This window comes from Mirounga angustirostris, unplaced genomic scaffold (assembly GCF_029215605.1).
Source record: "Mirounga angustirostris isolate CCGP_5_RB_7025 unplaced genomic scaffold, mMirAng1.0.hap1 SCAF_1, whole genome shotgun sequence".
NCBI lineage: Eukaryota > Metazoa > Chordata > Mammalia > Carnivora > Phocidae > Mirounga > Mirounga angustirostris.
Window position 1 is genome coordinate 111,050,063 of NW_026991709.1, and position 26,981 is coordinate 111,077,043.

The following is a 26,981-nucleotide window of genomic DNA, read 5'->3' on the forward strand; positions in this document are numbered from 1 at the left end:
GTAGACATGGCAGTACCTCGCAATTAACCTGCTATGAGAGATCACAGAAGTTTGAGTGTTAAGGAGAGATGACTAGGTAACAAGTTTGAGCACCTAGAGCATACAGATGGCTTCCTACAGCATACAGATGACACTCAGAACCATCTACATATTCTTAGCATGACGAAGAATGTGAGAAGAGGGTCTCAACAGCATCCTGAGGACACCAGTAATACTTAAAAGAACAAACAGAAAGGAAAGGCCTGCCAGGGGACTGAGAAGAAATGAGAGGTAGAAGGAAAAACTGGAAGGGATGGTATCCTAGGTATCAAAATTATCAGTCCAAAATTTGAAACCTATGACATGTCAGTATCAGCTTTGTACAAATCAGAAAAATATTTGGAACACTAGAAACTATTTAAAAGCTACTTAACTGTGATTGTAATTGTTAATATCCATGCATATGTACTCAAAATCTGGAAGGGAACATAAAAACACTGAGATCGTCACTGGGTTAAAAACTTGGTTTAGGTGTAATTGTTTATTCTATTTCCCAAACATACCAAAGTTTTAATTTTGAAAAGGCAAATATGTTACTATTAAGGAAGCTGGGGTACAAATGTCTTATCTAAAAAAAGATTTTTAAGATAGTATTTTCATGTTCTGATGACCTATCAAGTTGTTGTACACTTGTACACCATGGTCTTAAAGAAATTAAGTTTATGCTTGATAGGCAGACTATTTCAACTAAACTGAAGAGTAAATAAATTCTTACAGTTTTACTTGTTTTTGTTTTAAGCAGTACTACTATTGTGGATTTAAGTCCTATTGAGACACAGGAACTTTATTATAAACACATAAAAATAAGAAAAGGTTTTACACAAAGTAGGTACTCAGTTAAAAAAATCCATATATCTAAAATATAAATTCTGTGGCATACACGTTTTAAAAGTAAACATAGAAAAGGTATCTTTATAGAATTATTCACAATTAAGGGCAAATGGGAAACTGACACAGCACTCAGTAGGAGGTTTTACATGTGATTCATTCCCCTACCCCAAGAAACATCGGCAGCTCAAAGCAGATTTTTAAACTGCTTCCCCCGAATGTCTGCTATTTATAAATCCTAAATATTAAAGGGTGAGTTCCTTAACGGTTACACTTGGCACAATAGTATTCTAGTAAGTACTATAACTTTTCTAACACATATATATTTGCTTATAATCACAAACATTAAATTTGAATAGAAGGTATTTCCTAATGCAATAAATACTTAATTTTAAATTATAAGCAATTTACCAAATTTATTTTTTTGACAGATGCTTTAAAAGATGGTTTTATAATAAAGAATGGCCCATTGCTACTTAAGTTCAAAGGTAATCAAATTTATGTATTCACATCTTCACGCAATATAAAATTCTCCCTTATCCTTTAAGTTCCCCAGGGGTACTCTAGGCATACCAGCATACAACTGAGAGCCATGGTTGCAGTTAGAAAGCTAGATCTGAATCCTAGCTCCACCACTAAATGGCTATGTGACCTGAGCAAGTTATCTAATCTCTCTAAGCTTTCAATTTCCTTCCCTGTAAACTGAAGGTACTAATATCTATATAATACAGCCGTTGTGAAAATTATAAATAACATGCCCCAAATACATAGCATAGTGCGTGGCACACTAGGTAGCCACTGGGTAGCAGAAATAAAACTACTCTGTGCAGAAATCCAATCAACATTTGAGCACAGAGATTGACAGTATGAAATCCCTAAGCTAAAAGTGGGTAAGCTCTGATTTGTTCCATCAGTTTAACGATCAATTATAATAAATTAGCCTTGGATAAAATTCAGTAAGAGTTACATAATCAGTGTACTCATTAAAAATTTCTTTCCTACGTCATGTAGTTGGGTATATAACAAGGCTTGTCTCTTAGATACATTCATTAGCAATGTTATTCAACTCCTTTTGAAAATCTGACAAATGCTCTGAACCTTTCACCAAAAACTGAACATACATTAAGTTCCATCCAGTATTTCACAGGGTTCATGATCCCCTGAGGTCCACCCATCCACTGACTACTAAAGATGGGTATCTTACACTAAAGAAATTAGAAATTATTTTCCTAATTACCCAAATTATGTGGAATTATTGTGGTAAATGAAAAAATTAAGTTTATAGGATCCAAGACAACTGTTACTAGTTTGTTGTATTTCCTTCCAAACTACTAATGATTGCAATTACTGTTTTATGAAACTTAAGTTTATAGAATATGATCAAAGTCATGGAATACCATATGAGAAACAATTCAGAGTATCATTCAAAAGACAGGATGTATGTGTGTAAGGGAGAGACTGACTACCCCAGAGGGTTAAGGATAAAGTTAGAAATAGATATGGTAGCCTATTTGATAATTTCAAATAATTTTTGATCCACTTACAGGATAGGTACACCGTACTTTAATGAAAATATTAATTCTACAACTGTATGACCTTGGACATATAACTTAACCCAAGTTCCTTTTTCTTCATCTGCAAAATATGATGATTTTCAGATTGAAGATTAAGATCTCATCCCAGTCTAAACTGTATTATTCTGAGTCCTCTACAAAATACAGCTGTGTAAAACAAAGCAAAATAAGAAGCTATATAAAACAAGTTTTAAAATTTTTGTTTTCCATGCAGAATACAATGTTAAAAGGAAATCTTTTATTTTCCAAAAAAAGTATACTATTGACTTCTAGTATATGATTTTCATTTGATACTGGTTCTCAAGATAAGAATTGAGAAAATTTTCCTGGCTTTATTTTTACAGACATCTAGAAGAAAAATAAAATCCCAAAAGCGAATAAGGTAATTTAAACTATATTTTATGAAGAAAATGGATGTAAAGTTTTTTTTTTTTAAATAAAAGCTTAATGTATTAGTTCTCAAATATCGCCTGTGATAATAACTAGAAAGTATTTGGGGCTCTTAACTACAGTGTAAGCATCTATATTAGATGCCATAGCAATATTTAAATAATGTTTACATAATACAGGATGTCACTTGATTTTTTAAACTGATTATTAAACACCACTGCAAAGATACGGCCTTCAGCCTCATGAAATTTTGAAAGGATTACATACTCCCAAGTATTTAAAATTCCAAGTTTGAACTTATATTTAATACTATACTCTTAGTTATACAATGTGCTCATTCTGTTCATAAATATTCATCTCAATACAATAACATCAGGTATAATACATAAAATCTAATCCATTAAGTCTTACCAATTTATGACCTGATGAGACACTCTTGTGGACAACATTCAGTCCTTAGAAGCTAGAATAACCCTCCAACCATGTGAGGGCATCACAACTTTTAAACTTTCGGCTTTCGATCATTATTATGTCACATTCCTCCTCCGATGCTGAATTCTAAAAAAAATTCTAGCAAAGAGTTTAAGTAAATAAGTGTTTTAATCAAATAGCCTTTAAAAATCTTTTATAGCAAAGTTTTATGTTTTACCATGATTACACAACTGATATTTTGTACTTAAGTATTTTTTTAATGTAAAATAATTTCATATTTAATCTGGATACTTCAAACTGTAAATTTCAACATGGACTTCCAGGCCATCAGGAATACTTGTTAGTAGAGAGTCAAGGAGAAATGGAACCAATTAAAGGTTTAAGATCATGATCCAGAAATTATGATTTAACACCGTAACTTGCTACAGACAGTTTTGTAGTCCTATAGAATGGCACTTGAGTCTATTATCTGGTTCACATCCATATGAATTTCTAGACTTCTAACACAGGTGGATGGATCAGTAATAATCCATACCGATCATTTAAATGCTCAAGACAGCATTCAATTTTTATGCCTAAATCCTAGTCTGTCTCTACCATCCCCCAATTTTAAATTAAACAACATGATGGAAAAAATAAAATTTTATTATGCATTTTATATAACAGACATAACAATGTATCCTGTTCAGAAGTGGTCCTACAGCTCATCTGTGTACAGGCAAAGAACAAAATTAGGGGTAGGAATATATTAAAGAATAATCTTACATTTATTAAATTTTTACAAGAAAGCTTTCAATTGGGCATCTATTTTAATTGTTGAAGGGTAATATTAGTAACATTTTCTGTGCAGTATGAATACTCATTTCTATTTTTAATTGTCAGTAATCCACAGAAAAGGCAACCCACATATTTATGTGCATATTTTTGCCTAAATTAACCCCCTAAATAAAACGGCATAATGGGGCAAGGGAAGGGGGTGGGGGAAGGAAGCCATCACTGAGGAAGATCAATATATGCAAGCAAAGCTATAGAAAACTCAAAGACAGCATTGTAAGGAAACTCTGCAGCCATCTCCAGAAATATCTGACCCAAATATAGGGGTTGGAGTTCTGCTGTTACAGATTTTAAATTTTAATGGAATTTTTCTATTACACATGGTCTTTAAAGTCTCCCACACAATCTGAAGATCAGGATTTTTTCCAATTTACAAATATAATCTTTCCAAATGTAATCTCACAACACATTTGACTTCAATAAAATCATACAACTTTACTATCTTTTGTTAAAGCATCGCCTTATAATGTAATCACCTGGTGAAGGCAAAAACCCATATTGAAGAGGAAAAATAGTAGTTTAAAGTTGTGGTCATTTCATCAACATATTACCAAAACATTTTTAGCAAGTTCTTATGTAACTCTTGTCTCCTATCAACCAAAATACTACCATAATTTAAAAAAAAATTATTTGGATTATTTACTCTCTCATGGGACAAGTCCCGTGAGAAGATATAATACCCAGCCAAAAGTAGCAAAGTATATACTTCCTGAAATACATGTATCTGAAATGCTGGTAATTTGGCTTGTCTGTGAAGGCTTTGATGGACTGGCCATTTGAAGGGCAGACTACCTGACCCTCCGTTAAAGGGCCTGTCAACAATAAGCAATGTTATGACAAATGCCTGGAAAGCCTCTGGAATACAGAATTAAAACCAGTCATATAAAGCAAATTTAGTTATTTTTCTATGACGTTTATAGAGAAAAATTTTAAAGGTTGTGTGCATTATACAACTACATGGTAAATTAAAGACTTAAGAGCTGTATTACATTTAAAAATACAAAACTTCCATTATCAGATTTTTCTCCATCATGCATTTTCAAAATTAGTTGCTACCAAGTACAGGGGTTACCTTTGAAGGGTTTCAATGACTAAATTCCAACATGTAGGAAATCCTTATTAAAAATTTGAAATAAAATTGGGTAACTGAAGTGTTTGTAGATGAACACAGTTAGGATTAATTAAATATTCTTAAAAATTTAATTTAAAATTAGAATTATCCTCAAAATGAGTATTTAGAAACTTATTCTAATAGCAATCATGAATCTCCAATCTCTGGCAAGACTGCTATCAAAAACAAATCCTGAACATTTCCCATATTTATCATTTCATTCTTTTTTAATTTGTGAGGAAGAAAAATCCCACTTAACTGAGAGTGAGCTACGTATGGTATAGTCTAGCAAAAACTAGGCTTAAGTTTACCATTATTTAGCTAATTTTATGGCAAATTTATACTGATAGAACAAAGAGAGCACAGGGGCAAGAAGGTGGATGATCTGCAATTTCCAAGTCATCTGAAAACTGATACGGGAAATCAAACAAACCTACAAGAGTTCCAAGGAACTTGCTATTTGAATAAATGTGCTTAGCTTTGTTTGATAAAAAATTTCACTTTCAAGTGTAAACCACCTTCTTCAAAAAGTTCACTAATTTTGAGAAATCCTAGACATGATAAATCAACACTTGCTTCCCTAAACATCAGAAATGCTTATTTTTTAAATGGAGAAAAAGGGGAAATGGGGCCACCCTGTATGCTCCCAATAAATTATGTATAGTCTTTCCATAGATTACGTATTGGGGAAATGAGGCTAGGAATATATCAAAGATAAACTTATGAAAAAAAATTAGTCCAAACATATCTAATAGAGTAAGAACACTGCAAAGACAGTGTGTTCTAAGAAATTCATATATAAAAAGACATACACAATTATAGGAAACTTCATGTATCTGTGGATGAGCCAAGATATAATTTAAGATGATTAGCTATGTTAAAAACTAAGTATGAGAAATATAAGAAAAGGTGTTTAGCATGCTATGCATCACATCAAATGTAACTATTAGTGGAAGAAATCCAAAATATATGGGTTAAAATATTTCATTCATACAGCTTTGGAAATTACCCCTAACAAGGTAGGTTATTGGTGTTTTAATAGGTCATGTTCGTTCACAAATGACTTATAATCCTCATTCTTTCAAAAGGAGTAGAAACAGCATATAGAGGATTAAGAGGATTAAAAGAAATAGAAATGGGGGTTGGAACAGAAGATAAAAATGGAAAAAACAGAGTAGGTGGAAGCCAGTTATATATTATTCAACTACATATGTGATAAGGAATGACAGGCTTTGTTAATAGAAAGCTGGATATCTGACTGGGAGCTTTTACTAATAACAGCTAACATTAGGAAATATTACCTACTCTTAAAATTTAAGATAGCATCACATATTATGCTTTTAAGAGCTATTATCACCTTTCTTGAAACAAAGTATGTATGACCATTCCAGACCTACATTTAGCAACATTTTCTGAACTAAGTTAGCAGTATCTAAAATAGAAACAGATGCCGCAAATAAACTTTCTGAGGATCAATAGTTAACAGTCACCGTGAACAGAAGGAGTGGGGATTAGTCACACAATACAACTCTTTTCTCTCCTTATTACCCTTCAAACAGTGTGTAGACCTAGGGAAAGAATAGCTTCTTTATCTTGACATGATTTTTGGCTTCCAAGACACAAGTTACATATCCCACTATTTCTGGGCCAAATACCACAATTAAAAACTGGAAAAAAAAAATACAATGAGCACCTTCTGAACCTTTTAGTATTTACAGCCAACATCTTCAAACTTCGAAAACAACCAGGAAACAAAATGGAACAAAAATGCTATTTCTTAAAGATACATATCAATGAATATATATTCTAAATTACTACCACCTGTTTAAATTTATTTCTGTCAAATATGAAAAATGTTTTAGAAGTAGTCAACTGAAACCTAAACAAAGAAGCTAATTTTGGGTAAGCTAATGCATTTGAATACTTTATATCATGATCACAAAAATCTAATATATATCTTGATTTGGTGATTTAGAATATTAGTACAAGTGCGCACATGTACAAATAGAGAATGCCAAATAGAATATAGTCAGTCATTTCTCTCATCTATGTACCAACCCAAATTAATTAAACAAAAATATAAAATAATTCCACTTAATATTTTTCTTCCCATAAGACTGCCAAACTATCTGCAGGTTTAAATACACTGAAAGAAGTGTGAGTTTAAATTTTTTAATTGTTGAAGACTAGAAGGAAAATAAAACAGATGTTATGTTTGTTCTGGTTCAACAACTTCAGGCTATATATTTAAATATCCTTCTCATCTGAACAAGTTCAGTAGAGTTTTCTTTTTAAAAAGCTTTTCTACACGGCGCCTGGGTGGCTCAGTTGGTTAAGCGACTGCCTTCGGCTCAGGTCATGATCCTGGAGTCCCGGGATCGAGTCCCGCATCGGGCTCCCTGCTCGGCAGGGAGTCTGCTTCTCCCTCTGACCCTCCTCCCTCTCATGCTCTCTGTCTCTCTCTCTGTCTCAAATAAATAAATAAATAAAATCTTTAAAAAAAAAAAAAAAAAAAAAGCTTTTCTACAGAGTTATAGATTCTGCAGAAAAAAATAAATTGGATTTAGCAAATTAGTTTACACACTAATTCACACATACAAGTTTCTGTTCTAGTCAAAGGTTTGGTTTACTTAAAACTATTCTGGTGAAAAGTAAAAATAAATTAACAACAACAACAAGACCTTACCAATTATTTTCACCTATTTCAACTGTTCCTTTCAAATTTCACCCTGAAAATAATTACCATGACTTTTCAGAGTAGGGCTGTGATGACTTATGTTAAATGACTAACCAAAGAAGGTGGTAAACACATGAGCAGAAGCATATAATAATGGATCAGTTCTGAAGTCTGGTTATATGATGAAAATAATGTCAGCATGTCAGGTGTTCCATTTCAGCTAGCCATAGCAAAGCTAAGAGAAGAGAAGAAATGCTCAGGATCCACTGAAACACCACATCAAACAATGAGATGCAGATCTACGGTTAAAACTCTGGCAGTAGACAATCAACCTTAGAGAACTATCAGAATAAAACTAGGAGGATACAACAGAATATAAAGGATAGCAATTACATAATTTGTAAACCCAAGAGGTGACTAAAAAGGTCTTCAAATTACACTACTTTTTCCAATTCCAGATAATTAGAATCCCAACTTAATACATATATATAAAAATCACGATACAGACAAAAATTGGTACATGAATACACTTCAATTTCTGTTCTGAGACACACGCACATTAATATCCACCTGGTCTCCCTCTCTTGCCATCACCACCCCCCCCACAAAACTCTGAGAAATAAAAGACATCCTCTTGTAACATTTTTCCAGTCTCAGTAGTTGTTTCAGCTGAATTTTAGGCATCTGGCCTATCTCCCCTCCCCACCCCTTATAATAAAGCCTTTAAGTCTACTCTAATTTAAACTTTCAACAGTCCTACAGAAGACTAATACGAGAAAAGTATTTATTTATGTAAGACAGAAGGGAAAAAGACAGGTGTTTGATAATTAAATGTAATCTGTGATCTTGTATTGGCTCTTGGATCAGGTAAAAAATGGTCATGAAAGACATTATTGGGACAACTGCAAAATCTGAATATGAACTGTATATTACATATAAACAGTGTATCAAACCTGAATTTGCTAATTAAACTGCTGTTACATAACAGAATCTGCTTAGGCAACATATGCTAGAAGTATTTTTGGGTCAAATGGACAGAATATCTGCAACTTTCTCTTAAATGGTTCCTAAATAGTATGTTAGGATAATAAAGCAAGTATGACAAAATGTTAATGTTCAATCTCAGTAAGATTCTTGGTGCTTTTTATTATTCTTGTAATTTTTCTGTAAATTTTAAATTGTTTCAAAGTAGAGATTCAAACATTTTCCCTTCTTTTTGGTTAGTAAATAATATTCTCAGAATCTTCTAGTCTCTAAGATCACTTATCCTCTTCAGAGCTTCTCCTGTTCTCTAGAAGTGGGTAGTGTTTCCCAAGGGCCTGGCTTGACCCTCTTACCCTATTCTGCTGACTCTTGGCAACCTCAGCCTTTCCTAAAGCTCAAACCCTAAAATAATAATAATGAAACAAATAAATGGTCTTCAATCTCTTCTAGCCTTAGCTTCTCTAACAAGCTGTGTGTCTGCAGCTCCAGTTGTACCTTGAGTATTTCTACCTTGACTTTCCACCAGCTCACTCATCCAAAAGTAGCTAAAACCAGAATCTCATTATTGTTTTCACTTTCCCAAACCAATTCTTTCACTAATACTTCCTAATGGTACCACCATTCCCTCAATTAGGTTTGAGACTTTGGAGTCAAATTTGACTGCTTCCCTATCATACCCCTTGAGTTATAACATCGTGTAATTCCTGCCTTCTGATAACTATTCTTTCCTTATCTCCATTGCCTCATTCAGGCCTTCATTACCTTTCTATTATCTCTGGTCTCTGTCCAATCCAATATCTCTTCTCTGTTGTCTTCAAATGATTTGTGCACCAAATTTAACCGTCCTTTACCACAGATGCTCTGTACTTTCATAGTGGCTCACTGTATTCCTCAAACTGGAATTCTCCCTTTCCCTCAGGTCTTTAACTCTGACCAAATTCTACCCACCTTTCAGGTTCCCACTCAAAAAGTCACTTTCTAAAGCAGCTTTGACCAATACCTCCAGCTGTACTTGAGAGACATAAAATGTTTGAATTTTAAATGACAGTTATCACTTTCAGTCATGTGATGATGTTCTTACCTTTTTCCATATCAAGACCCAGTTCACTGGTTTCCCTACTGTGACCACCACTTAATTGCCTCTGATATGGCATTCTTTCCTAAGAGTTTGCTGGTCTTCCATTCCTTAAGCAAATATATAGCTCTTTGAGGTTTTCTTTTAAGTAGACTCCATGCCCAACATTAACTCACAACCCTGAGATCAAGAACTGAGCTGAGACTGAGTCAGACACTTAACCTACTAAGCCACCCAAGCACCCCTCTTGCAGGTTTTCTGATAATCATGGCCAATAATCACAAAACAGAAGGAACTCAATTCCAATGCTTTCCTTACCTCTTCTTTCCCATTTAGAACCGGAGGGAATAAAACTCTACAGAATAGGGATTTTAAAAGCAATTAGCTTTACACCTCATTCAAGGTCAACATTCTTGACAGAGTCAGGAAGAGAGTTATTAATTGTATTAATATGTAGTGATGGAAAGACAATTTTGCAGGGATGCATCTACTTGCAGAAAGTAAGCTCAAACCTCTCTTCAAACACCCCCCTGGTTATCTAGGTAGAGTATAAAGAAAGTAGTTTCTAGTTACCTTTGTATTTAGAGTAACTATCCTATAGAAATGGACTACAATAGGTCTGTAACCATTTTTTCCTGTTTTTTCCAGTTATAAAAAGATTGCCTAAAATTACATTAGCTTTTGTGACAGGCCTGTCACCTGCTAATCAATATCAGAAAACGCAGGCAACTAATACATCTAGGTATTTTTTACTCTACCTTTTTAACCGAGAAATTTCAACTTTCCTGAATTAACATACAAATTCCGTCAATTTCTCAATTTCTTCACATGCTTCAGACTGTTAAATTTATAAATGCTATCATCCAATAATAGCTAAAACTTCCTGTTTTAATGTCTGAACATTTTATAAGCATGTCCTTAAGGTTTTTATATAAATCTGAGATCCAGTCCTAAAAGGTGACAGGTCACTAAAACTTTGTCCTCTAATTTCATGTCTTTGATTATCCTCTATTGGGTATCTGTAACTGAAGTCAGTCAAAATGTAATCACATAATAAATTATGTAAGTACTAAGTACAAATTATTAGAGAATATATTTGGGGTGCTTACAAAATAGTTCAGGTTCATATCCTCAAGGTACTCCTAATAAGTAGAGAACATCTCCTAATAAGGAGAGAATATTTGACTAGTAACAGTCTCCAACAAGTAACTCACTATGGTGATTCTACAAAATTATGTACTGTTGACCCTTCAACAACATGGGTTTGAACTGCATGGGTACAGATAAAGATTTTATTTATCTATGTTTATTGATGTACAGTTGAAAAGTTATTTAGTTTCATGTGTACAACAAAGTCAACATAGTGATTAACATACATGAATTTTTTACAGTACTATAAATGTATTTTCTGTGATTTTCATAACATTTTATTTTCTCTAGCTTAATTTGTAAGAAAACAATATATAATACATATAACATATAAACTATGTGTTAACTGATATCAGTAAAGCTTCCAGTCAACAGTAGGCTATAGGCAGTTAAGTTTTTGGGGAGTCAAAAGTTGTACTTGGATTTTCAACTTCGCGCAGGGGCGGGGGCCAGTGCCCTCAACCCCCGCATTGTTCGAGTCAACTGTAGTTCAGATCTACAACTGTGCGGAGTCATATAGATGAATCTCAAACATTGGGTGAAAGAAGACAGACACAAAATAAGGAGCTTAAAATATTTTGTGTCTTGATCTGGGTCCTGGTTACACAGGTGTGTTCAGTTTAAGCTGTACATTTACAAATGGTGTACCTTTCTGATACAAATTATACTTAAAAAAATGTCTTATCACTGAGCATTCAAAAACTAGATTAGCCAAGTTCTGCAACCTGAGTTTTACCATCTGGGTTAGCAAGTACTGGTGGGTGTTAATGATGTACCCAAGCTTCTTGGAGGATGAATAAAACAAAACAAATTATCTCATATAAGCAGCTTATTTCTGATTTACTCCTAACTTCAAAAATGAAATCTCATAGGATCAATGATAGGAAATACTGAATACCTGTCTTCTAACACAAAATACTTGATTTAAACAAGAACTTTTTAAAATCCAATAATTTTTAAACTAGATATAAATAAATATAAGTGAATAATCACTATAAAAGACAAAACAAGGGGCGCCTGGGTGGCTCAGTCATTAAGCATCTGCCTTCGGCTCAGGTCATGATCCCAGCGTCCTGGGATCGAGCCCCACATCAGGCTCCCTGCTTTGCGGGAAGCCTGCTTCTCCCTCTCCCCAGCTTGTGTTCCCTCTCTCGCTATGTCTCTGTCAAGTAAATAAAATGTTTAAAAAAAAAAAAAAAAGACAAAACAATTTAAGTGAAATCAGGTATCTAATAAAAAGACCATCAACTTGGACATTCATTTTAATAACCCAGGTGCACTACTACTTTCCTTATTCATTTCTCTTTAAATACTGGTGCTATCATAAGGAAGGACAAGCCAACTCATGGGGATAGTGTACCTAGCCAACTGTACTCTCATTTGTTAACTACATTTATGCATTTTCTTCATTAAGGCAGAAATAGTGCATGTATAGTTCATCAATGAAGTTTACATCCTGACAAGCTACCTGATTTCTTCCTTTAGTCTACCTGAGCAAAAGTTTCTTCCTCCCTAGTGCTCCTTTACCTTACTGACCTAATATATACTAGAAGGTAAATTTGTTTGCTATAAATTCTTACCCTCAGCTTTTTTGCAGACAAAGGACTCCCAACAAGAGCCTGTTCCCCAGTTATCAGTAAAATAAGTTTCTAAACTAATTTTGTCAATGTAACAAAGCAATGCCAAAAATTAAGTTCAGAACTGTTCTTTAAAAAAGTAGAAAGTCAAAGTTTAAAGTTACTATTCGGAAATGCCAATAGGCTAGAATATCACTAAGTATCACTATCACTATAGTAAGATAATCTCCAGAAAGCTAATTACTGAAACTACATTATTCATTTTAATAAAGAGTGAATGCAAATATTCTGCACTTCCTAAGAAAGGGCTGTATTATTTTTGAGCTGTCAGTATCAATTGTCCTTGTATTTGGCAATGGTTTCAGCTTGATTCCCTTAGTACTCTGCAAATGACAAATGGGGAAGAAGTCTGTAGATATTTGCCAACTGAGGTCATACAGTTAGAACTAATAAAGCTAGCCTACTGCTCTTATCAATTGAAACAATTTTTTTTTTTTAAGTTTTATTTAAGTAATCTCTACACCCAACATGGGGCTTAAACTCATGACCCCGAGATCAAGAGCCACATGCTCCACCAACTGAGCTAGCCAGGCACCCCTCAATTAAAAATTTAATAAGCTAATTGCAAAGTTAAAAGGAAGCCACTAGCACTGGGTTGGACCTGTCACTTTGGTACCAAAGGGCCAAAGGCTTGACAATAGCTTAAACTTTAATGCAATAACTGAATAAAGCATTGGCTATCAATGGAAAGAGAGAATTTCTAAATACAGGCAGAGGCAAATAGGTGAAAAGCTTCTCAATTTGCTAATTCTAATTTAAATAGAGAAGGAAACAAAGGGGCCATTAGGGAACTCTGAGTCAATGTAGGAAAGGTATATTAATTACTTATATTTTGATTAAAAGATACTCCGCTAAAAGAATCCTGGGGAAAAAAAAAAAAAAAGATTCCAGTCTTTCAAGTAAGGCAAAATCAAGGATCTTCAGCTATTTAGGGCAGGTTTAATGAAAACTGGACAGGGCTTAAAAGCTGTCTCTACTGAAAATGAATTCCAAGATTTCATAAACAAGAGCATGAACTATGGTATCTGTCAATACTAAAAAGCAATTTTATACCTCAAACTAAGTAGATAATGTAAGGGATTTACATCTCCTTAAACTCCTGAATGGTTCTGCTTAATAGAACCATCCCTGCAAAATACTTATTTGCCAAATTAGTAAAATTGTTTTAAAAATCTGTAATTTATAACAAAAAAATGAACAAGGCAATTTGGTGAAATCTAACATAAACATGGTCAGGAGAAGTTATATTTAATATCTTTTAAAGCTTAACACACATAAATCTTCAACCCTGTCTGCAATGAAAAAGAATGTATAATCCCATAATACTTTATTTGCTAATACACCTACTAAAAAGTCTGTAGATATTTGCCAACTGAGGTCATACAGTTAGAACTAATAAAGCTAGCCTACTGCTCTTATCAACTGAAACAATTTTTTTTAAGTTTTATTTAAGTAATCTCTACACCCAACATGGGGCTTAAACTCATGACCCCGAGATCAAGAGCCACATGCTCCACCAACTGAGCTAGCCAGGCACCCCTCAATTAAAAATTTAATAAGCTAATTGCAAAGTTAAAAGGAAGCCACTAGCACTGGGTTGGACCTGTCACTTTGGTACCAAAGGGCCAACTTACAGTGAAGAATGGCTGACCTAGAATATAAATTCTGATTATAGATTGGCATTCACATACTATTAACACGCTATTAACTTCTTTGACTCTGGACGACAGGCTTCAAGGAGAAGAGCAAATACTTTCAACCCATGAGAAACTACAGATACAGCAACTTGCCTCATTTCTGATACCTTAAATATTTCTGTATCTAAAAAGGAAAACAGATAAATATTTAGCTGTAACAACAAATAATGAGTAGGCAACTTCTATGGTTGTTTTATAATGAAACAAAAGAAAACTTTTAATATTAAGTCAAAATTATAAAAAATAAAGCTCACACCTTTTCTACATTGTTCTGATGAAAATAATAGCTCTCGTTTATATTGATATCATGGTAGCTTACAATATTTAGCTATTTGAAATAAATTACCATACAACTAAAACTATTCTTGTTACATTTCTAAACAGAATGTTATTTTTCCTTTTTCTAATGGAAGTATAAAGTACAACCGAAAGTACTCACCACTCACCCTGGCTACATCGGATAAGCCATATGAATGACTGAGCATTCATGCTTGTTTCATGTCACAATTTACATTTATGTCTTAATTTACATTGATACAGCCGTACAATTTCAAAATTGAAATTATAATCACTGTCCTATAAATTTTAGAACTTCTTGTTCTACAAGAAACTATTTTAAAACATTTTCAGTTAAGGAACATATCACTGAAAAGATACTTTGTTAGAAAATCTCTTTAAGTGACACACAAACAAATCAACCCTAAGAATTAAAAGACTGTTACCATTTGTAGGTAATGTAAACCATGTCTTAACATGACATGTACATGCACTTAGCAATACTCTTTTCTAATGAAAGAGATGGAGTAAAGTCCATGAGTAGTATCCAAACTATGCCAGAGGACACAAATACGTTGCCAGGCAGAGTTAAAAGAATCTAACAAAGCTTTGTGTGAATTTTTAAACAGCATTTGAGCTTGTTCTAGTCATTAAACACAGAATGATGGAGCGCTAATAAATATTCACCAAAATAACTGAACAGGGCATATACTACTTAAAATGTGTGTTAAGCAGAAAGATAAACCAAATTATCTTTTGCTATAAATGAACTCTTAAGACTTCGTTCTATATTTTAAAAAGTTAAAAACAAAATTTATGTAACATTTCTATGAGAAAAACTGTTTTAGGAGTTTACAAAACAGTAATGCAGGCAGGTCTAGGGAATCTAACAAACAAGCTTGATGTTAAAGTTTCTCAACAATATAAAACAATGACTACTACACTTTGATACCTTGGTCTTGTCCCTTTTCCAATTTCTTAGTATGAAGTAACATTTTGCTTTGAGTTACTAAGGCGTTCACAGAGAAATCGTATAAAATAGGACAAAAGTAAACTAACTGTTGTTTATTTTACAGAATAATTTTTACATTAAAATATACAAGGGTAAGTGGATATTTCATATAATAAAATTCAAGAGAAATATATAAGTCCTTCAAAAAAGTAAATATACTTAAAAGTGAAGTAAAAAATAAAGTATGTTTATATTCTATTTAAAATACAGATTGCTCTTTTGGTTTATTTTGCTGCTTTGTCCCATGCTAGATACCACATGATTTCCCCCCCCAAAATGACATAAAAAGTTTAGGTTTAATGATAAGAAACCAGTACAGTGCAAAGCAATTCATGCATACACTTTCGCATGTATGCATTCCATATGTAAGTATTCATACCTATCCCAGAGGTTCTTTGATTCCTGAAACGTGTTCAAATGGAACGCTTGGTAGAAAGCAGTTGAAGGATTCCTGTGAGATCCAAGAATCAAATGGAAATGACGTTGAGGAAGTACAGTAAAATCACTACTTTTCAAAAAAAGATGGAAGATTTTAGATTTTTAATATAGTGTAATGGCTTTAGTAAAAAGGAAAACAACACTACATAAGCTTGCTTAAAAACATTTTGAAAGAAATTAAAAAACTGGATGAAATCCAGCAGACTTGACAACAATTCAGGATCACAGTTCTAAAAGAAAGGGATAATACAGATAAAATAGCATCCAATTATGTGTGTGCGCATAAGTTTAGACATATATGTGACCAGTTCATAGCCTAATCAACACTACTCTATATCAGATGCCTTTGTAAGTCTCTAAACATTTAGCAGTTTAGCAAAGCTGTTCCCAGGTACAGTACTCATGTAAAATAAATTAAGCTACACCTTCATAATATAAAAATTCTTCACAGGATCTATTTGACAGAGTTTGATGATGAACAATTGAGTCCTTTTCTGGGTTGGACTTGACATGGTTTCTACTTTCATAATCCATTTATTTATGTGTGGTTTCTCTGGATTAGGGCAAAACATGGTGCAGCAATTATATGGCAGCTTTCTGATTTCTTGCATTAGTATAGTGCCCCTTTAAGGGGTAAGAGCTCCCACACCTTAATTACCATCTATTTCTACCATTCCCTGGACACACATTCCCTAGGGCTATAACCACAGAATCTTAACTGATGGGCTCATCCTGGCGAGCTCCCAGCATGCACTATTCACCTCACATCTCTGGAGTGGTTTCTTAGGGGACTACTTAAACTTATGACAACTCTGCTAATAGCTCCCCCGAATATTCCTGTAGTTTCCCCAACCCCAACCTGTACATTAGGGAGTTAACAAAAACCTGTCGTATCACCTCTAAAATCCTTGACCCACACTGTAGCAGAGTAACAGCAAGCTATATACATATTACATACCAGGCACTATTCTGAGTGTTTTACATTTATTAACGCAATTCTACAACAACCCTAAGAGGTAGGTGTTATTATTATTATTCCTATCTCACCAATAAGGAAATGGGTCAGAGAGAAGTAATTTGCCTGATGTCACAGAGCTAGTAGGTAACAATCTGGTCCTAGAGTTTATGCTTTTAAACTACTATGCTAAACATATAGTGGAGTTCAATTTTAACCTCTCTAGGTCTCTGTATCAGTTAAATGGTGATATTATGATCTAGCCTTGCAGAGTGGCTAAGAAACTGAGACTATATATAAAGCTCTTTATATATATATATAGTCTATAGTCAATAAATAATAGCTATTATTTTATCACCAAAATGAAGTTCAAATACAACATGGCAATTCTGAGACCCTCACAAGCACCTTAAGAGTCCCTACCATATTATTAGTACAATAAGAAAACTATTTCCAAATTCTACTGGAATAGCAATCAAATATCAATGATCAACAAGCAAAACAAATACTCAACAGAATTCCATGATCTCAAAATTCAGATTAAGACTCATTGTCTTAACCTACTGAATTTTTTAAAAATACAAAAGGCATTTTCTATTTTAACCACTAGGGTATCTCTTACATGATCCAAAATTAGGAAAGGCAGACAGACACTAGATGCCAGAGTGTCACCAAAGCAACTATTTGATTAATTGGCATCTTCAGTATACGTACTTCTCTTTGCTCTACCTACTTTAACTCCTTTCTATGCTTTTAACCCTTTCTCTATTTTTCTCTAGACTAGGTCCAAGGTAATCAAATATATTGATTAGACCTGCTAATATCAAGGATTAAGAGGCTGCTAACTACTGTTTATTTAACAGCTTGTATCCTCTCAAGATATATTTGGCAGGCCCTTTTTTTCACTGTACTTGGAAATCAGTCTATCAATTTAAATGAAAGTCAACTGAACCAACTGAAGAAAATCAATTGGCTTTTTTTTTTTTTTTAAACCAGGCTTACCCAGGACCATATGGGGACAAGTTTGCTATTCACACAGGTTTGGAGACCTTGGATTTAAAACAGTGACTCAAAAAGGAAAGTAGTAAATATGAGAGAACAACAAAGAGTAAACCTGGAGGTTATTCTGCAAGTCTGGAATTTAAAATTCATTAAAGAGTTACAATATATTTATAAGGATGACATTCTTTAAAAAAACTTCAGATCCTCTGACTTTGGAAAAATACATACATACATATTTAATTTGAATCAAATTCATATGCCAAATAAATTGGGTTTTAAATGAAATCATATGACTTTAAGTTATGAGATCCTAGCATTTTCATAGCACAGACTCTAAAAATGAAATGTTTCTCATAAGTCAAATGTAGAAGTGAAAAAAGAACATATCTGCAGTTAGTTGTGAATCTTGGGGCAAAAAAGGAACCTATGAAATAAAATACTATAAATGGACCTAAAGTCTTCAGAATATGTCAGAACAAATACACTTAGGTTGCAAAAGCTGGCAGTGAATCACTTTCTACACACATTCAAAATGAAGAAGCCATATGGAGTAATACAATCTATGTACTCTGGAAAAATTTAAATAGTCTAGATTCCACGGATAAACATTTAGACAGGCTTATAAAATATGACATTTTTGGTTTCTCGAATACTTCAGCAGGGATGTCTTCCATAAACTTGAGGGATTTTTAGCAAATAGCAACAATTAGCCTCAAAACATTGATTAACAGGTATAGATTAAAGAAGTCTGTAAAACCTAGCTGATCAAGAACTTCAAAAGAGCCATTTGTAAATACTGAAGGGCTTGATCATCAAAGACTTCTGTTTTGGAATGGCATAAAATTGAGGAAATTAATAGCCCAAGGAAAACACCGTTAATTGAGATCATTTCAAGGTTATATAGTCTATGTAATCTGAAGGCACCAAGTCGCAACTGACATCATTAAAAATTTATTAGAAAGAAGTACTGAATTTTATGCAACTTTGGTCACAAATTCTCTTCTGCCCAAGAAATAAAATTTTGAAACCAGTTTTCTAATAACGTATTTGATGTCAATGTTAACTACTAATCTAAATATAAAGCCAACAAAGCACTTCTTAGGGAGACTGAAGTGTGGTTTATTCTGAATTTTATGAAAATGCTGTTTTCCCATTTGTGGACATTTTTCTTTTTATTAAGGAGGGCACATGTTGTGGACATTTTTCAAAACCAATGAACAAAACATATCCTCTTCCTCCTGACTTTATATACTAAATAACCCGTCCTATTAATTTCTAAGTACATGAAAGTAGTACATCACAGAGTGACTCAAATGTGACATACACTGACCTGCTTTGGTAAGATACTATCTTTGTAGGGTAACTGTAACAGAGAGGAAAAACATACATATACTACACCTCAAAACTAAGCTATGAAAATCGTTGAAGCTTAAAGGATGAGGTACATGAGCCTTGAACTCAGCAAATACTTTCTTCCCTTATGTCAAAACTCAATTTTAGCAATCTCTAAATAGAAACCAGGGAAACACAATAAGCAGAGGCACAAGGGCCATCTCCAACATTATTATCTAAGGATTTAAAATGATTAAAAATATCCTTTAGGTAAAGGGTTACAACACAACAGATCAGTAGCTACAGTAGCTTTTCCTTCCTCCTGTCTTATAGTCAGCAAATTAATAAAACAAAACTAACTCTGGAAATATCCAAGAGCACTGGCTTTGGAGTCAGAAGGCCTAAGTCTGAATATATATTATGTTACTCAGTAACTATGTGATTCAAATCCTCAAAGCCTCAGTTTCCTTAATCCATAAAAAGGGGAGGAACACTTCCTTACAGTTGCCAAAAAGCTCAAATTATGCATACATAAAGCCTCACAAAATTAAGCTTGGTTTGTTGTTTAATATAGGATTACAGTTTCCAAATCATGCTATATAAAAATCAACTTTTAGTAGAGTATCTTAACATACACCAAATATTTCATCATTATTAAGATAATATTGAGGCAAACAGAATATTTAACTTAGAGCTAGGTATATACCAAGCTATTTAGTACATTCCATTGGATAAGAATTCTGACTTCTGGGACTCAGAGCTCCCCCAGGATTTCCTTATTATACAACTTTATCGCAAGATTTTAATTAAAAATACAATAATCACTGAAAAGGGTACTGAAATGGTTCCAAGATACACACTACTTTAACAATAAAAGCTTCAAGAAACACCTTTAACAGCAACCAGAAACTTCTGATAAAAAAAAAAAATCTCAATTTCTCACCATGACATTTAAGCCCTTCACTCTGGTTCCTGTCAAATTAATCACATCATTTCCCAAATCTGACATCTCATTCTTCCACAGTTACACAAACTGCCATTCTCCTCTACTCAGAAAATCATCCCTTTCTCTTAACGGTGACCCCTTTTAAGATTCAGACCAAGAGTTAGCTTCAAAAGAATGCACAAGTAATAATGGGTTGATGCTGAGGACAGAAATTGGGTGGCTGGAGGATAGAGGTGCAGAGAGGCTTTCAGCTTATACTCATATATTTAGAACTGTATAAACGTATTACCTATGCAGTTAATAAATTAATTTTAAACAGAAATCAGTCCATTTCCTCCCCATACCAAAACTGACCTTATGTCCTAAGCTGTTCCAATTAGTACCTTATTATTTTACTCCATCACAGTCTATAATGTATATGAAAGTATATATTTGATAATTATTTTCATATAATCTGAGATCTTGGGAGGGTAGGATAGTCTTTTTTCTGTATTCCAGAACTTACTATTCAGAGAACACAAAGAAAGTTGAATGACTGACATACTGTCACTTTAAATGTTTTCTTGGGTATTCAACCTACTTGATGAGTATCTGGCAAGCTTCGTTTTTGTTTTGTTTTGTTTTTTTGTCACATGATAGTCTGGTGGCAGGAAGGTTTAAGTTGGCAGCTCTCTTATGAAACATGTCTAAATGTATCGAGTCATACACAGGGAACCTTAAAAATCTGACCAAGTCTCAAATTCTAACATTAAAATGAGGAAAACTGAGATAAGTTAAAAGACTTAACTAAAGAAATTAAGTGGTAGAAAAGCCAGGATTAGAACCCAACTGCTATATGTTTTACAACATCATAACTTTTCTGGCCTATAACAATGTCTCCCTTTCTCTTATTACATCCATATACCATGTAATTACACTTTCAGATCAAAACTGAAGACTCTTGGTATGATTTATAGCATGATAAGGTGTGATCTGGGAGAAGAGTTTGTGGACAATGAAATACTAACATTTCTGTAATGTATGCTTGCCATACATACTATATTATATATGGACTGTTTACAAATTATTTGCATACCTCATTTAATCCTCTCAAACTTTCCAACACAGGTATTATCCCCATTTTTCATATGGGGAAACAAGGGGCTTATAAGGCTAAATAACCACCTGAAGGTCAAATGCCTCAAGTATGCAGCACAGTTGGGATTTCAGCCCAGGCATATCCAACTCCACTGTCTGTAATGGTCATTCATATAATATGCTAATACATAATTAAGCACTCTACTGATTTTATTTGACCAAGAGCCTCCCTCTCCTTTTTTGTTTTTGTTTTGTTTTCAAAAGCTAGGTAGACCAAATAGGAAGCAGGGACGGGTTTCAGATTAACTTACAAAACTATTTAGTAAAACTTAATTCTAATTCTCCTTTAGAAACTAGTTGGTTTTAAACTTTGCTTTGGGTATCTTTCATTCACAGATTAAACAATTTTCTTGTTTAATAATGAAGAGGGATTGCCTAACACATTAAAAATAACATTTAAAATACACCAGCATTATTTACAATAATTGACACATTAATTACAGTTTCTCTTCTATATATTAATATTCTTCATCAAATTTTAGTGAAAGCTTATGAGGAAAGGAGGCTTTAAGTAATTTAACATTCGGACTTCACTTATTTGTCTTGCTTACTCCAATTAGCAAGGCACTAATAGTCCATGTCCTAGGTAAACACTATTAAAATTATTACTCAGTGATCTGCAGAATTTTCACATAACCATCACATATAAATGTATAACTTAATGAGAGTTCATTCTTTTTAACAAATGTTAGTTCAGTACAAAGAAATAAAACTAAATACTGAAATCTAATTTTGGGCTTTAAATGTGAGAGGTAAGCAATCCAGAGAAGCATGCATGAAATTTAATTCACCTGATTTAAAAGCAGAAATTATGAATATACTTTTTAGAGATAAAAGCAGATTAATATATTCTTAACATTATCAGCCAAATTTGAAATGTATACATTAAAATATATTATGAAAGTCACGTAATGATGTACAGGAATGATATGAATTGGTTACTGTTCTTAAATCTTTACGGAGGGGTTTTTGCCCTAAGCCATGCCAGATTAAGAATGTCACAAATATTGAGTCATTTGGTATGTTCAAGAATTGCTGTGGGACAGGCCCAAATTATACCAATGATTCAGGTATGCACATTCTTTGTGGATAATTTTATTATACCATATAAAAGAGCAGCCTCAAATCACAAGTCCACTTGGTTTAGTATAAAGAACTAAGTTAAGAGATTTATTCCAATTCAGGAATTTTGCTACACATATCCCTTAAATACTGTTAACTATTAAGGTTTTTTAAATTAGAAATCTGTTCTTCCCATTAGTAAGAAATTACTTAGGGAACATCATCATTCAGGCTACATTTAACCAGACAAATCTGTTTTTATAAACCCTCTCTTCCTCATACTTAAAGAATATTTAAAGAGTAATGCAATTAAGAAATAAACAGTATCTGTTCAAAAAGGAAATACATACTGGTCTAAAACAATTATTTAAAAAAGGAATTAGATGCCTTTTCTTCACTACTAACAAGTATTCCTATTCCTTCTGAAACCATATTTCATGTCATTTCACTGTATGTTTTCTGTCTTGGTTACCTGCCATCACCCTCTACCTCCTCCCGCCCCAACTTCTGCTATTTTAGGTAAGAAAAGTCAAGATCTTTTTATACTCCCCTAACAATCATTCCTCAATAAAGAGACTAATTTTGGTTTCTTTACCATCTGATTGTTGGGGGTGCTCTTTGTTACTAGAACACTAAAGCCCATGACTACTTCCAATCTCTTCTGGTGCACAGAAGGACTAAACTCTATTCCAAATTAGCAAGTACCAGATCCATGAATCCACTATCACATTTTACTATTTCCAAATTAGTGCTATCAGAATTCTCAAAGAACAGATTAACATTACACTTATTCTCAGGAAGTAGAAAACATATACACCACAGTATCAGTACTATAAAAAAATGACTTCTCATAAAAGCAATTTAGTTCAAGATACCCTACTTCCCCTACAAGGAAAAGATAGTGTTACTAACATAGTATGTGTCTTACCCACACACATATAAGCTCTTATGTTTACTAAAGGTTACCAATGTTCAGCCTATAGAATTTAGTTCATACAAAATTTTGAACAATATATATGGCACTGTTAAAAAAAAGAAAAAAAAGGCGCCATACTCCCTACTGATACACTTTTGGACCATCCATCTTTTGGAAATCTATGATAATTTCCTTTACTTAGAGCCATGTTCATGACTAAAGTATATTTTAGTAATCAGCCTGGCACTCTGATGAATCCATCAATTATCAGTTTTTATACTAAATAATAATGTCATTCATACACAGGATTTCACACTTTGATTATAAAATCCTTGGTAAGAGTACATAGGATAATATGTAGTGTGTGATTTAAACGTCAACTGTAAAGCTGGAAGGGCAAAATTACCTCCACAATTCAGTATCGATAAAGAAACATAAGCTCCTAAGAAATACAGATTCAACTAAGGAGCTTTCATTTGTAAAGACTAAATGCAGTGAGACTTTTAGAGCTCTAATAAGTATCTATAGATTTTACAATAAAGGTAAGAGTGACAGTTCTATCTCTTAATATACATTTACATAATCTTCTCACTTAACCATCAAGTTAAAAAAACCTGCCCAAGTATGTGTGTGTATATTTGAGAGAGAGATATATATATACACATATATACATATTTGTACAAACAAAATTTGTGTATTTATAGCACATACCAGGATACACCACTTTAACATTCACAATTTGTAATACTTAACCAGTAGTCATTAGCAAACTACACAAATAAAACCATTAACAAGATACAAAGATATTTGCCACTAAGGGATCCTTACAATCAGGTTTTCAACAATCTTTTGGTTGTAGCTGACAGTTCACAATTGCAGCCATTCATAAGAGTTCCTGGAATGTGGCCTACAGAGTTCACACTGGTCAGCTATCTGTGGAAAACGATCTGTACTGTGTTCCCTTTCCAAAAGGGCCAGTAATATTTTGCACCTCTCCCCATTTACCAGAAAGGAGTCTGTTAAGTGTGTCGTAATTTAAACACATTTTTAAACTTTCAGTATAAAAGTGGCTTTTTATGAACTATATTTTCAACCATTATTATATCTCCAGTTTACACAAAATCCGTTTGAAGAATCATCGACTAATAAGCCTTTCCAGTGAGAAAGGCTAGAATATATAAACTTTATGGCAATTAATAATATAGAGTCAACAGGCAGTGTTAACTGAACTTTAAAACATTTTCTTGCTTTCTATATATAACCGTCAGCCCTTTTAAAGGTATATTATTAAAATGTATTTATAGGTCTTCTTTCAAAATAAGTAAGTCTCAGAATGAAGCTTTGTAAAAGGTAATGGAGCCAAAACCACAGATAGGGTTTTTAATATATCAAACTAAAGAACCTCAATCATTTTTGTTAATCTTCCATTTTCCTTCCTTTTCTCAAAGAACTAGACTATGTTTACTAACATATTAACTTTAAAAAAAGCAAACTGTTTACAAATTTTTAGGATCTGAAATTTTCAGGATCTGAAATTTTCAACCTATTCACAAAGTTAAAGTCATAATTACTCAAAACCTCTCACTCCAGTGTTTTATTTTGCATTTGAATGACTGCAACTAAAATTGTATGCAGATTTTAATTTAAGAAGGCAACCCCAAATCACCATATAAAAAGTATGATTTTTGTTGGTACAGTTTCCTCAAAAATAGTCATCTTAGTAATTTAAACATATGCCTAGAAAAACTGTGTTATTTAATTTCAAGCATACAATTTAAAATGCCCTCTTTCACAAAGGCTTTCCATTAAAAACAAAAACAAAACAAAACACTATTTCTACTTAATGGATTTATTCCTTCACCAGGTATGTTGGTCCAGTGACAAAATAGTCAAATGTGTAAGATTACATCTTGAAAACTAGCATGTTAAATTAAAAACCAATGAAAGACTATAACAAAAATTAGAAATGCACACTGGTAAGTAATGCAGATTTTAGAAGACTGGGTGGGGGAGGGAAGGACCATATTTAATATAGGACTGCACACACATCAAAACCCCTGTACTGGATTAACTATTGCCAACTGATAAGAACAGATGCGGTAGTATCTGTAGCTCATTAACCTTCCGAAATAAATTCTTAAAATTATTAACCTTTTAATAAAGAGGATAAATAATTTTATCTTTGAGGTCGTACCCTAAAGAATACATCCCAGAGTTTCCATTTGTCAATGGATCTGTCTGCTCCATGCCACATCATTATATTTAAGTTCTGGGGAATGTAACTGCCTATTTTGTAAACTGAAAGAGCTGTGAAGAGGAGAGAAAAATACATTCTTCATTCATAGATGTGCATGTGTTTTACAAGGAGGTGGGTGTGGTTTGGGGAACCACTCATCATTTCTTGAAATATGGAGGCAATATACAACAGGAACAGAGAGGCAAGCAAATGGTTATTTACCAACCCATCAGAAAAAATTGGCTTCTGGCAGCTAGAAAAGGGAAGATACCTGTTGCCTCTTACAAAAGATGAATAAACAAACAATCTGCATTTCAGGTGTGCCCCATGTGTGAAAAGTGAAATATGGGAGATGTAAAGAGGGATTTTTCTGAATGGCTTGTGGAATCAGTTTCTTTACTTGGTAGTCCCATCCATATAAAATTTCTCAATGACTAGCTAGCTGAGCTCACTTATGGACACGTGGTATTCTCTAAGAGTTCTCAAATGGAAGAAAGACTCCCAACAAGCAAGTCACCTACAAAAAAATATGAACTTTGAATTACAAAAAGCAGAGGAGATGATTTCAGTGAGCATTTTTCAAACCAACATAAGTATATAACAAAAATACAAGGCTAATTAGAAATGAAAAGTTAAGAAAAGAATGTGAAGGAACTCAGAAGAAACAGAAAAAACCTTCAACAGATCTCATGGTTCTACATTATTCCAGAAATCCATAAAATTATCTTTTAACACATCTAAAATTAACCTCGCTCAAAACAAAAAACCCAGCAAATAAATGCCTAACTGTAAAGTACCTGAAACTTTCTAATTTTTAAATGTAATTTTAAAGCTTTGTAACAAGTGGGTTTTTAAAAATTTGCAACATGTCAAATTTTCCTGTGACATTTCCTGAAAACCACTTAAAAATCCTCACTGAACCATAACCAAACATCAACTGTTGTAGAATTGGTAATGGCAATACACCAATTTTCACTTAAACCATTAAAAAAGCATCCCTTAAATAGAGGGAGCCAACTGTTGACAACTGTTAACACTTTTACTATAAAATTACTCTAATTTCAAGAACTGTAGCTTTTACTACTGTCAAAAAGTCTTACTTCATACCTCCCTTTCCATAGTTAAAAAACTACTGATGGAAGATAACATCTTTCCAATACACTTTTTTACTTCAAAAAAAAAAAAAAAAGGATCTTAACGAAGTCACTGGGAAGCCTCCTGACCTTCCATGTTCTTTTATTT

General features: G+C 33.3%; 1 protein-coding gene across 6 annotated transcripts in view; it reads right to left on the reverse strand.

Moving 5' to 3' along the window:
- Nucleotides 1–26,981, reverse strand: part of TSC22D2 (TSC22 domain family member 2) — a 54,541-nt gene that overhangs the window by 23,886 nt on the left and 3,674 nt on the right. The window contains exons 2-3 of one of the 6 annotated variants that reach the window (XR_010410096.1): nucleotides 16,095–16,166; nucleotides 3,243–3,401 (exon numbers count right to left, since the gene is read on the reverse strand). The exons of 1 other annotated variant lie outside the window; for it this stretch is intronic. Coding sequence is in view for 2 of the 5 variants with exons in the window: in XM_045903562.3 (XP_045759518.1) it covers nucleotides 16,095–16,166 (72 nt within the window). In the remaining 3 variants the exon portion in view is untranslated. Of the gene's footprint in view, nucleotides 1–3,242; nucleotides 3,402–16,094; nucleotides 16,167–18,105; nucleotides 26,257–26,981 lie in introns of those variants that run through there. 4 more of the 6 variants (XR_010410100.1, XR_006795629.3, XM_045903562.3 and 1 more) reach the window with 4 other exon arrangements.